Below are 14000 nucleotides of genomic sequence, written 5' to 3'. Positions count from 1 at the left end.
TTTAGTCTCACATAGATGATTTTTTTAGAATGAAGCCATTACTAATGGGTGACATTGCTTGTTTCATGAGCCAGTCTTCTCCTTAGCTGAAAGGTGCCCTCTGGGAGTGGTTTCAGTTCAGAGTGTAAAGGGTGTCTCCACGTGACAGTCTCAGGGCTTCCTCTAGTTTCAATTGGTCCAGTAAGTCTAGCCTTTTTTTTTAAGAATTTGAGTTTTGTTCTACATTTTTCTCCCACTCTATCCAGGAACATCTGTTGTGTCCCTGGTCAGAGAAATTGGTAGTGGTAGCCAGGCATTGTCTGGTTCTTCTGGTTTCAGGGTGGATGAGGCCATGGTCCATGTAGATGGTCAGTCCCACAGACTAGTTCCTTCTTGGAATCTCTGGTTTCCTTCTTTCTGTTTGTACTCCATACAGTTTTCAGAAAGAGATCACCAGACCTGTCTTCTGGGAGGATGAGGTTTTTGGTCGTTTGAGATTGTCACTTGGCAGCATCTTACACACAGCTTCTAAAGGGAGAGGATTGGCCACCTGGCTTAGTTTCTGGAAAGATTCTCTGAAAGATTCCTGGCTCTTCTTCCTCACTCTAGGCCATTTCCCAACCTGTAAATGAACGGGCCACACTCATTGTTGCAAAGGCCCCTTTAATGCTGACCGGCCAGTGTTTGGACTCACCCTTTGATCCCAGCGTCGTGGTTCTCAAAGGCCAGGCTCAGAGATGCCCTCCTCACAGCCCTCACCCTGACGGCTGCTTTGATTGAACCTGAACCAGCATGTTTCCTTATGCCCAGAAACATCAGTCTGGCCCTCTGTTGGCTGTTCAGCTTCCTCCTAGCTGTGGCAGGTTTCTCCAAAACTTATTTCTCAGGCATTTGATTGGAATAGTCTCCCAATTAGTTCAGCAGACACAGTCACTGGAGCTGAATGTGGCTGCCCCTAGGGATGTGACCAGAGAAGAGGTGGCTGAGGGAGGAGGATGCTCAACCTCTCCTTCCTGGCAGCTTCTTGAGCGTCGTGGGCACCTGGTACGTCACCGCCATCATCATCATCAAATACTTCTGGCCAGATAAAGAGATGACCCCCAGGGACATCCTGACCAGGTAGGTGGGGCCCCCAGGAAACACTGGAGTAGAAGCCAGCTACTTGGGCCCCAGGAGGTATAGGGTCGAGCGTCAGAAGGCCACCCAGGCCCAAGACTATGGCCCCTAGTTACCCTTAAGTCTGTAATTGAACTCACTCCCATGGCTTCCAGCCAAACAATAGGCATAAAGGGTGAACATTTACATCAGGTAGATACACTCCTTAGAACGATCAGTCATGGGAAGACAGAAGGATAGCATTGGCACAGGGAGACAGCTTAGGGGGCAGGAACACACAGGCAAGGACACAGGGAAGAGGTAACTACAGGGAGGGAGCATGAAGAAAGCTGGTACATTTTGGGGAATTGCAGTCAATGTCATGAAACAAAATGTGTATGAACTGCTGTGTGGAAAATGGATTTGCTCTGTAAACTTTCACCCACGTCACATTATAAAATTTAAAAAAAAACTTTCCCAGGGGAAAAAAAAACAAAAAAAGGCTACCCAGGTACTCTTCCCAAGGCTTGTAGGAAGGAGGCCAGAGGTCCTGATCTCATTTTACTGAAGGGAAGAGTGAAAACCAGGGTCATGAACCAACATGGGAGGCAGCCAACATGTAATTGAACGTTTTACCTGTTTACACTCATCTGCGATTTCTGTATCTTCTACACATAGGTGAATTTGCTGACTCAGTTGAGAAAGTTTCCTTTTTTAAAAGGAACAAACCAGAAAAGCAGAAACCCAGTCTAAGAACCAAGAATTCTGGGTTCTGGTCCCAGAGGGCTCTCAAAGCCTCAGTTTACTGACCTGTGAGACAGAGACGTCTCCTCTCCCCTTTCCCAGACTTCAGTGGGTTGAATGTACAGATGCTGCATGGTGGAGGCCATGTGGGCTAAGTGAGGAGTGGGGCTCTGGGGCAGGTTGGGGGCCGGGGGCAGGTTGGGGGCGGTGAGGGCTGCACAGGCAGCAGCACCTTGTGTGCCCACAGGCCAGCCTCCTGGGTAGCCGTGTTCAATGCCATGCCCACCATCTGCTTTGGATTTCAGGTACCAGTTACAAGGTCCCCACCATCCCCTTAACTCACCCCTCACCAGGGATACAACCCACATTCCAGGCAAGATAGGAGGAGTCTTGGGAAGAAGGAGGGAGTAGGGGCCCCAGGACTTGCCCCCTTGTCCCTTCGGTCTTTGTCCCCAAAATACCTCCCTCTGGAAATGAGTAAAGTCACTTCCCTGACTTGACTACGCCCTTCATCCCGACAGTGCCATGTGAGCAGTGTGCCAGTCTTCAACAGTATGCAGCGGCCCGAGGTGAAGACTTGGGGTGGGGTGGTGACGGCTGCCATGGTCATAGCCCTTGCTGTCTACATGGGCACAGGTGAGTACTCCCTTTGAAGGCCAGGCCTGGAGTCCTCCCACTTTCCCTTGAGCCCCCATGGCCTCCAGCCCCGTTTTCCTGGGAACAGGCATTGGCTTGAACTTGAGCTCCTGTGGGCCTCCTCACACCAAGAAGAGAGTGATTCATTGAACAGCTCTAAGGTGGTGCCTCATAAGCACTGCTGTTCTTGGCACAGAGGACAGAGTAGAGATGAAATAGGCCTGGTGCTGCCCTCACAGAAGTTAGTCTAGATGAGGAGACAGGCATACGGAAGTTAAACAATCAGGACTCGATAAGGGGTTCCAGAGAGTGGTGTGGGCTTTGAGGTCAGTGAAAGGGTGAAGGTGTGAGTGTGACTTGGAGGGGAGGGAATTTCACAGAAGGCCCTTCTCTGAGGCGATGATATTTGAGGAGGCCCATGTGGTGACAAGGAACCAGAATAGAAAGACCTGAGCAGGAGCATTCCAGGCAGAGCAGCCAGAAAGTCCTTGAGACAGGAAGAGAAAGAAGGTCCGAGTGGCTGGAGGGGGTGAGCTGGGGCCAGGGGCAGGCAGGGAGGTGGGATGGGCAATAAGAGGCCAGATTCTGTTGAGCCTTGAGGACTTGTTGGGAGCCAGGAAAGGAAGCTTTTTAGCAGAGGAGTGGCTCAGCAAAAGATGGCCTTGGCTGGTGTGTGGAGAGTGGTCTGGATGAGGGAGCAGAACTAGAAGGTCAGGAAGAAAGTCCCTGTAGCCTGCGTTCTTCCAGAGAGTCCTCAGGGCTGCCTGTGAAGAGAGCAAGAAACAAGAGACACAGAGTCCCTGATCTCCTGGGACTTGTGTTCTGGTTGGGGAGACAGTCGAGACAGTCAATAAACAAGTAAAAAAAAATTTCAGAGAGAGATGAGTGCTATGAAGAAACAGAATAATGGAGTGGCTGGAGATGGGGGTTATTTGAGATGGGCCGAGCAGGAGCCATTCTCTGAGGAGAGAACACCTATCTAAACTGAGACCTGAATGAGGAAGAGATGGCAGCATGAAGATCTAGGGGACACAGAACGGTTAGGGCAGAGGTTGTGAGGCAGGAATGAGCTAGGCAAGTTCACGATGAGAAAGACGGCAGTGTGGCCAGACAGCATTCAGCAAGGGGGAGGGAGATGTCAGGGAAGGCCAGTGTCTGGTCACCTTGTGCCTCTCTGGAGCTGCTCCAGCATCCTCCCTGTCCGCTGTTGCACTGAGGACTAGACAGCCCCTCCTCTGCCCTCTTCTCCCCACCCTCAGGCATCTGTGGCTTCCTGACCTTTGGAGCTGCTGTGGACCCCGATGTGCTCCTGTCCTACCCCTCCGAGGACATGGCTGTGGCCGTGGCCCGAGCCTTCATCATCCTTAGCGTGCTCACCTCCTACCCCATCCTGCACTTCTGTGGCCGGTGAGCCCCCTCCCCCCTCTCTCAAGTGCACCCTCTCCCCAGGAGCCCCTTGAACGTGGCCCTTTGACCTTGGGTGGAGCCTTTGGTAGAAAGAGAGACTGAACCCCATGGAAGAGTGTCAGTGCCTAGGATGGGTCCCCAAGTTCCTGTTTCTGAGACGCCCGCTTTGTCCCTGGGTCACCAGAACGTTCTGTGAGTCTTCCAAGATCATGCAGATCCTTTCCTGAGCTTTGATTGAACACCCACCTTCTGGGTACCCTTCCTCTTAAGGAGAATAATAGTATCAGTTCCCATGTGGTGAGGCAAGACACCAAGCCTTTTGCATTTGACAGCTCATCCAATCACCATGGCAACCTGGAGGCAAGAGCGGTTAGACCCATTTTACAGAATTAGAAACTGAGACTTAGGGAGCAGAGCCCCTTACCCACAATCTCTTCAGCTGGGGGTCTGGCTTGTTTGAGCTGGGCTGGGACTGAGCATCTGAGCCCCGTCCTGTCTGTGTGGGCAGGGCTGTGGTTGAGGGCCTGTGGCTGCGCTACCAGGGGATGCCGTTGGAGGAGGACGTGGGGCGGGAGCGGCGGCGGCGAGTGCTGCAGACGCTCGTCTGGTTTCTGCTCACCCTGCTTCTGGCGCTCTTCATCCCAGACATCGGCAAGGTCATCTCGGTCGTTGGAGGCCTGGCCGCCTGCTTCATCTTCGTCTTCCCAGGTGAGCACCCCAGGCCCCCCTTCTTGTCCCCATAGCACTAACTCCCAGGATGTCCCCAGCCTCCGCTCCCCACTTGTTCAAAGCCTGCCTAGAGAGTGAGCACTGGCATTTACAGGTCACCCCACCCCAGGCTTGGCGTCAGCCCCCACCCAAGTATTAGCTCCTGCAAAGGAAGGGTGGTGGTCCTCTCCATTATACTGATGAGGGAACTGAGGTTCAGAGTGGGTAACAAACTGGCCCGGAGGTTAACATACACAGCCACCAAGTCACAAAACCATCTCGGACGCTGAGTGTGGTGTCTGGATCCACACCCACTTTATTCAGGTATCTACTGCCCCCTGACCTTGACTGACCGGTAACTGGCTGGTTCAGCCCATTACAGCCCAAAGGGCAACAGGGTCTTGTGGTGGCCCCCCGACACAGAGGCTGGGAGACCTGAGTTCCAGGTATAGGTCTGCCACCAGATTCACAGGTAATTGTGTGCAAACTCAGGACTGCAGGTCTCTTGTCACCTGACCCTGAGTCCCAGCCATTCCCAGCTTGCTTCTAGCTATGAAGCTACTTTGCCTGGAGCAAGGGGGCTACATCTGCTAAGAAATGTACTGGGTGGGGCCCTGGGGCCTGCCCCTATAGTTCCCAGTCCTGCCTACAGCCCAAGAGGTACTTGTCAGATGCTGGCCACTCCCAGGACCGGGGCAGATGCCAGCCTCCAGCTGGGTGTGGAATGGCAGGCAGAGATGGAGTATGTGGAAGAGTTTGTATAGGCCTTTCACCTTCCACCACCTCTGCCTCTTAGGCAGGCTGCGGGGAGGCTGGGCCTGAGGTGAGGGGCCCACCTAAGCTCTTGGCCACCTCTTGTCTTCTAGGACTGTGCCTCATTCAAGCCAAACTCTCTGAGATGGAGGAAGTCAAGCCAGCCAGGTAAAGCAGAGCCCAGCCCTTGGAGGTGGGTCAGGGTGTGGCCTTGAGGGACTTTAAAATAGGTAGGACTCAGGAGACCTGCATACTTTTTTTTTTTTTTTTTAATTGTGATTTGGGTGAAAGTTTACAGAGCAAATTCACTTTCCACACAGCATTTCATACACACGTTGTCTCATGACACTGACTACAATTTACCCCAATGCAAAAGCTCCCCTGCTACTTCCTCCCAATAGTTACCTCTTCCCTGTGTCCTTCCCTCCTGCCCCCCTGAGCTGTCTCCCTGTGCATAAGTAGCCCTTCTTTCTCCCATGATTGTTCTCTCCAAGGAGTGTATCTACTTCAGATAAATGTTCAGCTCATATGCCTGTCTTTTGTTTGGCTGGAGACACAGGTGTGGATTCAATTCCAGACCTGAAACCTGAAGGGCAGCTAGGGGCCATAGTCTCACGGGTTCCACCAGGCTCTATCAAACCAGCAAACCTCATTCCCCCACCTTTTTTTTTTTCCAAATGATTTTGAGTTTTGTTCCACATTGTTCTCCCTCTCTACCCAGGATCTCCTACATAGATCCCCCTCCGAGTGGTTGACAGTGGTAGCCAGGCACCATCTAGTTCTTCTGGTCTCACAGTCGTATAGGCTGCAGATCGCATGGTGTACCAGTCGCTAGGACTAATTATTTCCATGAATCTGTGGTTTTCTTCATTCTTCTTTGTTCTGGAGAAGGAGAAATCCATCATTGCATCTGCATGGCTGCCTGCAAGATTTTAAGATCCCACTCGCTACTTGCCAAAGTAGGAGGTGGAACAATGTTTTCTGTAGTATGTTATGCCAGTTGAGCTTGATGTCCCCTGCAACTATGAACCCGTGCCCACAGGTTCAACTACTCACTCCCTCTGGGTAGCTGGCTGTGCCCAAGAAGTGACTGCCACCTTGTCCCTTGTCAGCTCTACTATACACCTGGGAATTCTTAAAGAAGATACAAATACAGTTGTAGAAACATTGTCTGCCAACCCTATTCATGGTCTTGAGTACACTCCCCATGACCTGCATACTTTTTAAAAGTAAAGGTTTTTTGTTCTTTTCTTTTTTAAGTGAGTTCTATGTACTAGTTGTAACCACTTAAGCACTACAGAAGGACTTTAGAGAAAAAAGTAAAAGGCCATTGCCAACCCCATCCCTGCTCCCCACCACATTTCTTCTCCAAAGACAGCTAGCTCCATTACCAGTCTGAGCATACCTTTCTAGACCATTCCGTGCTTGTACATACATGTCTGTGCACACATAGCTATGAATACATGCACACAAATAGGGTTTTTATATAGTTGTTTTTGTTAAAATGATTCCATGCTAGACACACTGCTCTGCCACTTGGGTTGTTTTCCTTTTCCCCCCTTCTCACTCAAATCGTGTGTCTTGGAGATCATTCTTTGTCAGGGCAAGTAGATCCACTACTTTTCATCTTTTGGAATGGCTGCACGAGAGTCTGTGGCAGGAAGTGCCCTGGATGTGAATATTCTCGCACCTCGCACTTCCTGGATGCATGCTCAGGGATGCTGGTGGGAGGATTCCCAGGAGGGAGGTGCGGTTCATTGTCGCTTTGCCTCTGGAAAGGCAGCCCTCCTTGCAGTCCCAGCAGCCAGGAACAGGAGCCCTTTTCCCCACACCCCACCAGCACTGCATAGAGCCTTTCCTTTCAGTTTTGTTAGTCTCATGGGTGGAAAACATTATTGTTTTAATGTGCACATTTCCTGAATAGTGGAGAGGTTGAGTACAAGGGTGCACACTTTGAAAATAGAAATTATCTAAGTGGTAGAAAAGAAATTGAAGTTGAGTCTTAAGAAAAAATAAAAATCCTAACTTCCAATACTGAGTATTGCAAAAGTCTGCTTTTTTTTTTTTTTTAAATGAAATGGATCACATTCCATGTGACCTGCTTTTTCTTGAACATCTTTCTACCATGAGGCTTTGATTCTAATCCGAGCTTTGTTCTTGGTTTGCAGTGACCAGCCAAGTCATCCTATTAGGTCTTGGTCTCCTTACCTGTGGGGACTAGGGAGCTCCTGGGTGCCATAAACGGTTATGGGCCAACAAGTTGGTGGTTCGAACTCACCTACAGGCACCTTGGAAGACAGGCCTGGTGATCACAGTCTGGGCAGCCCCATGGAGCAGTTCTGCTCTGCACATATGGGGTGCCATCAGTTGACAGCAGCTAGCCACAACAGAAAAGGGGTCATACACCCGCCCCCACTTAGATTTGAATGGAAAGGTAGGAAGTGCTCTACAAACAGGAGTAGTAGTGACCAGTAATTACTGTAATTAACTGATCTGTTGGAGCCTGCAGAGTCATGGGATGGAATGACTGACCAAGACCCTTCTTGCCTTCTGACCTACAGCTGGTGGGCCCTGGTCAGTTACGGAGTCCTCTTGGTCACCCTGGGAGCCTTCATCTTCGGCCAGACCACAGCCAACGCCATCTTTGTGGATCTCTTGGCCTAACCACTGTCTCCCAAAGGAAGATACAGTCTTTGCCATTGGAACCACAGACCCATATCCTAGGGCTGTGGGATCACCCCCGCTCTGGCGTCATTCCCCTGGACTGGTGGGATGGCATTCAGACCCCCTCCTTCAAGAACAGTTCTGGGTGAATGAGAACCCACGCCTCTGGAAAACTCAAACCCAGCTCCCTTCCTGCTCCCCAGTCCTGGCAGAATCATGGATGGTGGCAGGTCGTGCATCGCAGAGGAGCCTCGCCCCTCCCCTAACTGTTGATTCCACCATGCCTGGAGCCCATGGGTGAAAAGGGGCAGTAGGTCTTAGAACGGAGGATCCAAGCTGACTTCCCTTTAGAGAAAGACTATGGACACAGGGCTACTTGTCTTGCACAGAGCAACCTGTCCTGGGTAGGGTTGAGCTCATCACCCCAGGACTCAGTGCCTGCTCAGAGGCAGCAGAAGTGGATATATTTAGGCCTTGTCCACTGCTGCCCCCACAGTGAGCCGGGTTAGACATCTCCCAAAATTTTGGGGCCCCACTCTCTCTTTCCCCAAACCTGATGGTCCAGGCAGGTGTCCTTCTCCTCCTCCACCTCCAAGATATCACCACATCTAATGTTTACAAATGGTGCCAGCCCAGCTCTGAAGCCAGGGCCGTCCCATGCCATGGTGCTGTGAGGACTCTTCCGTTAGCTTTTCACCATGGGGGTCTCAGATTCCCATGGACTCCTCTTTTCAGAGGCACAAGAATGGGTGATGAAGAAGGCTGGGAGCCTTTGTGTTCCTTGGTCCACTTTTGAAGGCTTCAGACCCTGCACCCAGGCTGGGCTGGCCAGGGGCAAGGTGAGCCTCTCTGTCATCTCTTAGGGATGGCCCCTCTTCCTCCCCTCTCACCCACAGCCAAGCCCAGCATGATAAGCCCAGAGAGAACGGGTGCTGTCACCGACAGGACTCACCTCAACACTAAGTCCACTTCCTCCAGCGTGGAAGTTTCCCTTCAATCTGGATCTTGTCTACTCCACCCCTCAGACCCCTTCTCCACACCCTGCCCCAGTGCTTGTATAGCTCAGTCTCTCCTGCTCATGTAAGTTAAGGTGGGTGTCAGACCCTCTCTGATTGTCTTCCTTAGCACCATATATCTACCAGGCCTGACTTCAGTGGCCTTTTAGTTACATTGAGGTCACACACCTGCATCGTTGCCCTGGGCAGAGTGAGGAGGGACTCTGTTCTCAGCTTCATTATCGCATCCTGACCCACCTTGGCCCCTCAGCTGGCCAGGTACAGAGCACTTGGTCAGTCCTAGGTACTGAGTGACACTTCCTCCACCTGGAATGCCCAGTAGTTCCTTGGCCCAGCCTCTGTACTGGAGGTGAGGGGTACAGCCCCCAGCAGCCCACCACTCAAGGGAGTCAGTTCTGAGGAGGAGTAGAGCTGGTTGGAGGTTGGTTAGGCTTCTGCCCAGTCCCCAGACCAGATGGCCTTTTCTTGCATCCCCTCTCGGTGCCTGCCCCTCTCTGCCCTGGTCCAAACCCACCCTGTGGTTTGCTCTCAGCTTCTGGTGTAACACCTGGCCCTGCCAACCCCCTTCCCTGACAGAGGTGGGCTACACAGCCACAGAATGCTGTGTTGAGGCAGGGAGGCGAGGGCAGCAGGAGGATGTAAGGGGAGTCATTGCTGCCCAGGGCTGGGCCACTGGGAAAAGGAGCTGGAATCTCCTAACCTCAGGAGCCCCCTCACCATTTTCTCCCCTGCCCTCCCTGTCAGAATGTTTTACTGTTGTTTATGTTTGTTTGTTTCTATACGTGCACAATTTGAAAAAGTGATGGTTAATAAATACGAGCTTGGGCTGCTGAGCTGCACGGCCTGTGTCTGGTGCTAGAGGCCAAGTCTGGGCCATTGAGTGGGGAGAGAAGGGCTGGGGTAGGACTGGGAAGTGGGGGACAGCCTTTTGGCATCACCATCTGTGGCCCCATCTCAGGGATGGGCACCACCATACTCCATTTACCAGGCTGAAGGTCAGGAGTGGTTCCTGACACCCCCTTTCTTTCCATAGCCCACCAGGGGTTCACAGTCCCAGCCTTTCCCCACTGACTGGGAATCTGCCTCAGTTCAGGCCGCACCCTGTCTTCCTTGCACTCTCGCCTCCACAGACAGGGCCTTGTGCTGCATGTAAACCAATGCCTGCTCTGCTCCCAGACTAGTGGAGAAGACTGATGCTAACTAAACAAAGGTCACACAAGTATATACTGCAAATTGTGCTAAATGCCAAGCAGGGAAAATGGAATATTTTGGGGCCTGGAGCTTGTCTGGGGAGTCAAGGAAGGCTTCCTGGAGGAAGTGGTGTTTGAACTGGCCCCTAAATTATGAGTATGAATTAAGAGAGCTGGAAGACCATCCTAGGCAGGTGGGACTACATACACAAAGGCCCGGAGGTGGGAGGAATTGAAAAGTGACAGAATAGCTGGAGCATCATCTAGGTGTCGGAGAGCAGAAGGGGTGAGAATGAATCACAGTGATGAGGCTTATGCTGTGGGAACTCCAACAAGTCACTTTGCTTTTCTGAACCTTATTTTCCTCAACTGTAACATGGGAGTGATGATGCCCACCTTGTAGACATGGATATTACATATCTAGGTTATGGCTGGAATGGCATGAGCCGGGGGCACCAATGAGCAGTTTCTATTCACCATCACAGTTTTCCATCACCAGCTGTGAAATCATTCAGCAATTTAAAACCAATTGCCACAGGCAATATTTTACTTAGATAAGTCTCTGAGTGCCTTGGTCATTTCCTTGTACTAGAAGGAAGGAGGGGAGCTCTGGTAGCATAGTGCCTAAGGCACTTGACTGCTAACTAGAAGGCTAGTGGTTCAAACTCACCAGCCAGTCCTCAGAAGGAAGGTTGGGCAATCTACTTCTGTAGTGATACTGCCTCGGAAACCCGTGGAAGGATCGACTCCATGCAGGCAACAACAGAAGGAAGGAGAGTGTGCACCTGCAGTTTCTTCTCTCAGTCAGTAGAGGTCACCCCTGCCTTCTGCTGAGGCTCCCAATGACCCCTGCTGCTGCTGGTACGTCTGAGTGGCAGCTCCAAACTGGAACCAGGCCACTTCCCCTCTGGTGGTGGAATCAGACCAATGACATCATCACAGAAACTAACTGGATAGGTTCATATGCTACATGTAGATAAGAACCAAAATGAAACCTATTGCCCCCAAATCAACTCCAACTCAGCAATCCTGTAAGGACAGCATACAGGTGCCCTCTAGGGTTTCCAAGGCTGTAAATCCTTTCGGAAGCAGACTGCCACATCTTCCTCCCGTAGTAGCTCCCAAGTAGCAGCCAGCGCTTTAAGCACTGTGCCACCAGGGCTTCTTTGATGTACATATACATAGTACAAATGCAGATTTACTGTTAGTTCATGAATAGAAAATTCATCAAAGAGGATATTCAGGCGGCCTACAATCATTAGCCATCAGAGAGATGCAAATCAAAACAACGAGATACCATCTGGCCCCAGCACTAGTAGCAAAGTTCAACAAGACAGAAAATAACAAATGCTGGCGAGGTTGCAGAGAGATTGGGACTCTCATACACTGCTGGTGGGACTGTAAAATGGTACAACCACTGTGGTAAGCAGTATGGCGATTCCTTAAAAAGTTGGAATTAGAAATACCATTTGTCCCAGCCATTCCATTACTAGGTATGTATCATAAAGAAGTGAGAACTAGGACAAGAACAGATACATGCACATCCACCAGCCATTCCTCAGAAAGAAGACTGAGCGATCTACTTCCGTAGAGATACCAACTCAGAAACCCAAGGAGGGGTTGCTATGAGTCATAACCTACTTGACAGCAGTGAGTGTGGTTTGGTTTATGTTCATTGCAACACCATTTACAACAGCCAAAAGATGGAAACAACCTAGGTGCCTATCAACAAAAGAAAGGATAGCCAAACTATGGTACATACACACGATGGAATACTATGCAACCCTAAAGAATAACAGAATTGGCAAAACACTGCATAATGTGGGTGAACTTGGTGGACATTATGCTGAGTGAAATAAGCCAATCACAGAAGGACAAGTATTGTCTTAGTCCGTTATTGTAAAAAGTCAAGGAAAGGTTTATATATGGAGGGAAATTTTCTTTGTTGGTTACCAAGGGTGCATTCCAATCACCAGTGATAATTAACACATCTTGATTGCACGTTTGGTCAATTTCAGACTGCAGACATTGACAAAAATCTTCTATTTCCTCATCTTTGGCTTTGGTGGTTGGTGCGTAAATTTGAATAGTAGTAGTATTAACAGGTCTTCCTTGTAAGTGTATGGATATTATCCTATCACTGACAGAATTGTACTTCAGGACAGATCTTGAAACATCCTTTGTGATGATGAATGCCACACCATTCCTCTTCAAATTGTCATTCCCGGCATAGTAGATCATATGGTTGTTTGGTTCAAAATGGCCAAAATTGGTCCATTTCACCTCACTAATGCCTAAGATATCAATCTTTTTGTGTTCCATTTCATTTCTGACAACTTCCAATTTTCCTAGATTCATACTTTGTACATTCCATGTTCTCATTATAATGAATGTTTGTAGCTGTTTCTCCTCAATTTGAGTTGTGCCACATCAGCAAATGGAGGTCCCCAAAGATTTACTTTATCCATATCATTAAGGTTGGTTCTACTCTGATGAGGCAGCTCTTTCCCGGTCCTATTTTGAGTGCCTTCTGACCTGAGGAGCTCATCTTCCTGCACTGTGTCGGACAATGCTTCCAGGCTATTCATAAAGTTGCCCAGTAATGTATCAGACAGTGTTTGTTTGCTATTCATAAGGTTTTTCTTGGCCAATTCTTTGAGAAGTAGATGGCCTCTTCCTTCTTCCTAGTCTGTCTCAGTCTGTAAGCTGCATTGAAACCTGTGCACCATGTGCAATCCTGCTGGCATCTGAAACACCGGTGGCCCAGCCTCAAGCCTCACAGCAACATACAAGCCCCACCGGATGACAAACTGACAGACAAGTTTGTCTCCCTTAGCTGTTGGAAACCTCTCCGCCCTCCCCTTACCTAATTCCTACCTGGATCCTGCCACTTTTTGGTCCCTAGCACTCTCGCTTTTCCCTGTCTCTGGGGATGGGTCCTGTCTCCCACCCCTTACCTGGATCCTGCTGCTTTTGTGGTCCCCGGAGCTCCCTCCTTTTCCTGCATTGTGTCAGACAATGCTTCCAGGCTATTCATAAAGTTGCCCGGTAATGTATCAGACAGTGTTTCTCTGCTATTCATAAACTGACTGAACGTGCAATCAAGATGTGTTTTATCACTGGTGATTAGAATGCAAAAGTTGGAAACAAAGAAGAATCACTGGTAGTTGGAAAATTTCGCCTTGGTGATAGAAGTAACACTAGAGATCGCATGATAGAATTTTGCAAGACTGACTTATTCATTGTAAATACCTCTTCTCAACAACACGAATGGTGGCTATACACATGTACTTGGCCAGACGGAGTACGCAGGAATCAGATTGACTACATCTGTGGCAGGAAGCAATGGAAAACTCAATACCTTCAGCCAAAACCAGGCCAGGAGCTGATTGTGGAACAGACCACCAACTGTTCATACGTAAGTTCAACTTGAAGTTGAAGACAATTAAAACAAGTCTATGAGAGCCAAAATATGATCTTGAATATATCCCTCCTGAACTTAAGAGACCATCTAAAGAATAGATATGATGCATTGAACACCAATGACCAAAAACCAGAATTGTGGGATGACATCAAGAGCATCAACCATGAAGAAAGCAAGAGGTCATTAATAAGAAGAGAAAGAAAGAAAAGCCCAAAATGGATGTCAGAAGAAACTCTGAAACTTGCCCTTGAGGGAAGAGTAGCTAAAGCAAATGGAAGAAATGGCAAGATAAAAGAGCTGAACAGAAGATTTCAAAGAGCAGCTCGAGCAGACAAAGCCAATTACTATAATGAAATGTGCAAAGACCTGGAGTTAGAAAACCAA

The 14000-nt window shown here is 49.5% G+C and overlaps 1 protein-coding gene across 1 annotated transcript in view; it reads left to right on the top strand.

The window, feature by feature from the left end:
- Positions 1–7986, top strand: part of SLC38A7 (solute carrier family 38 member 7) — a 14563-nt gene extending 6577 nt beyond the window's left edge. The window contains exons 4-10 of the mRNA XM_007947647.2: positions 1000–1098; positions 2066–2123; positions 2340–2454; positions 3714–3861; positions 4370–4569; positions 5436–5490; positions 7884–7986. Of these exons, the coding sequence (XP_007945838.1) occupies positions 1000–1098; positions 2066–2123; positions 2340–2454; positions 3714–3861; positions 4370–4569; positions 5436–5490; positions 7884–7986 (778 nt within the window). The remainder of the gene's footprint in view (positions 1–999; positions 1099–2065; positions 2124–2339; positions 2455–3713; positions 3862–4369; positions 4570–5435; positions 5491–7883) is intronic.
- Positions 7987–14000: the final 6014 nt, after the last annotated feature.

This window comes from Orycteropus afer, unplaced genomic scaffold, assembly GCF_000298275.1.
Source record: "Orycteropus afer afer isolate SDZICR_OR568_19922 unplaced genomic scaffold, OryAfe1.0 scaffold00009, whole genome shotgun sequence".
Taxonomy (NCBI): Eukaryota; Metazoa; Chordata; class Mammalia; order Tubulidentata; family Orycteropodidae; genus Orycteropus; species Orycteropus afer.
Note: the sequence above shows the minus strand (reverse complement) of the source record. Positions and strands in the feature narration are given on the sequence as shown.